At 34.2% G+C, this 1,256-nt stretch overlaps 1 protein-coding gene across 1 annotated transcript in view; it reads left to right on the top strand.

Moving 5' to 3' along the window:
- The window catches only part of LOC109378402 (uncharacterized protein C10orf67, mitochondrial-like), a gene marked incomplete at both ends in the record, with an annotated part of 21,009 nt that extends 20,045 nt beyond the window's left edge, over window positions 1-964 (top strand). The window contains one exon of the mRNA XM_019634798.1: window positions 877-964. Coding sequence (XP_019490343.1) covers window positions 877-964 — 88 coding nt within the window. The remainder of the gene's footprint in view (window positions 1-876) is intronic.
- Between the last annotated feature and the right edge of the window lie 292 nt (window positions 965-1,256).

Below are 1,256 nucleotides of genomic sequence, written 5' to 3'. Positions count from 1 at the left end.
AAGAAATTGCTGGGTCACATGATAATTCTATGTTTAACATTAGAGGAACTGCCAAACTGTTTTCGAAAATAGGTGCACCATTTTACAATTTCACAATGAATAAAGGTTCCAATTTTTCTATGTCCTTTTCAACATTTGTTATTGTCTGTCTTTTTAGTTTTAGTCATCCTAGTAACTATGTGGTGGTACCTCATTGCGGTTTTGATCCATGAGTCATACACCTAATCTCTTCTAATAGCCCTCTGTGTAACTAAATACTGTGTTCCTTTCTCTTTGCTAGCAAAAGTTGTCCACCATACTCTTAGCTTTCTCTGCAGAGCATGCTTTCCTGATAGTAAGTCTCCTAATTTTAGCATCATTTGCAATCTAGATAGACTGAGAATTTCCCAAATTTTTATTTACTTGTTGTGCTTCAATACATTGTCATTATTTTTTATGCTTAATTTTGCCAATCTTAAGTCAACTGGAGTCCCTTAAAATTGACTACTGTGTTCTTTTGACATAATCTTTGATGACTTCCTTAAAAATAAAATGTTCCAGGCTCATCTTATACATGTATTGCCTTAGTTTTAGAAATAGCCATTTCTGAAAGATATCCCGGTTCATTTTAGGGAGAAATGTTTTTAAAACCACAATCTTAGACTTTGTGGAGTTCATTAATACTGTATTGCCATTGCTTCTGTGCCTTTTGGGGCTGGAAAAGATGTAATTTTAAAAATGAAAGAAGTAATAAGTTCATATTCGTATTTTTACATTTTTACTTGTTTTTTTTTCTTATACACTGAAAATTCTAGTTCTTAACACATGAACATAATACTGATTTGCTTTATCCTATGATTTCTATACATTTTAATTTCATGGTTGCTTTTATTTCAGCTTTCATGTCCTTAAGAACGAGATGTTTACGAGGCACACATTGTACCGTCAGTTTGCAGTGCTTGCTGACACATCTTTCAATTATATTGTAAGTACCTATAATGATTAGTTGCTATCTTTCTTTTTGATATCTGCATGTCTTTCTTATTTAACATTTATTGAACCCCTGCCATTATAGGCTCTGGAGATAGTACATGACATTCACTCTGCTAGATACTGAGGGCCTAAGGCAGAGTGCATGAACCCAAATAGCTCGATCTGATGGTGAGATAAAAATCTTGGCCCTCCCCTCTGATGATCATGCACTCTATCTTCCCAAGGAGGAGAATGGTTCTCCATCTAAATTAGAATACATCTATGTTCCACCACTTATCTGGGAT

This window comes from Hipposideros armiger, unplaced genomic scaffold (genome assembly GCF_001890085.2).
Source record: "Hipposideros armiger isolate ML-2016 unplaced genomic scaffold, ASM189008v1 scaffold_1950, whole genome shotgun sequence".
NCBI classification, from domain to species: domain Eukaryota; kingdom Metazoa; phylum Chordata; class Mammalia; order Chiroptera; family Hipposideridae; genus Hipposideros; species Hipposideros armiger.
The sequence above is the reverse complement of the archived record's forward strand: the minus strand, read 5'-3'. Positions and strand labels throughout refer to the sequence as shown.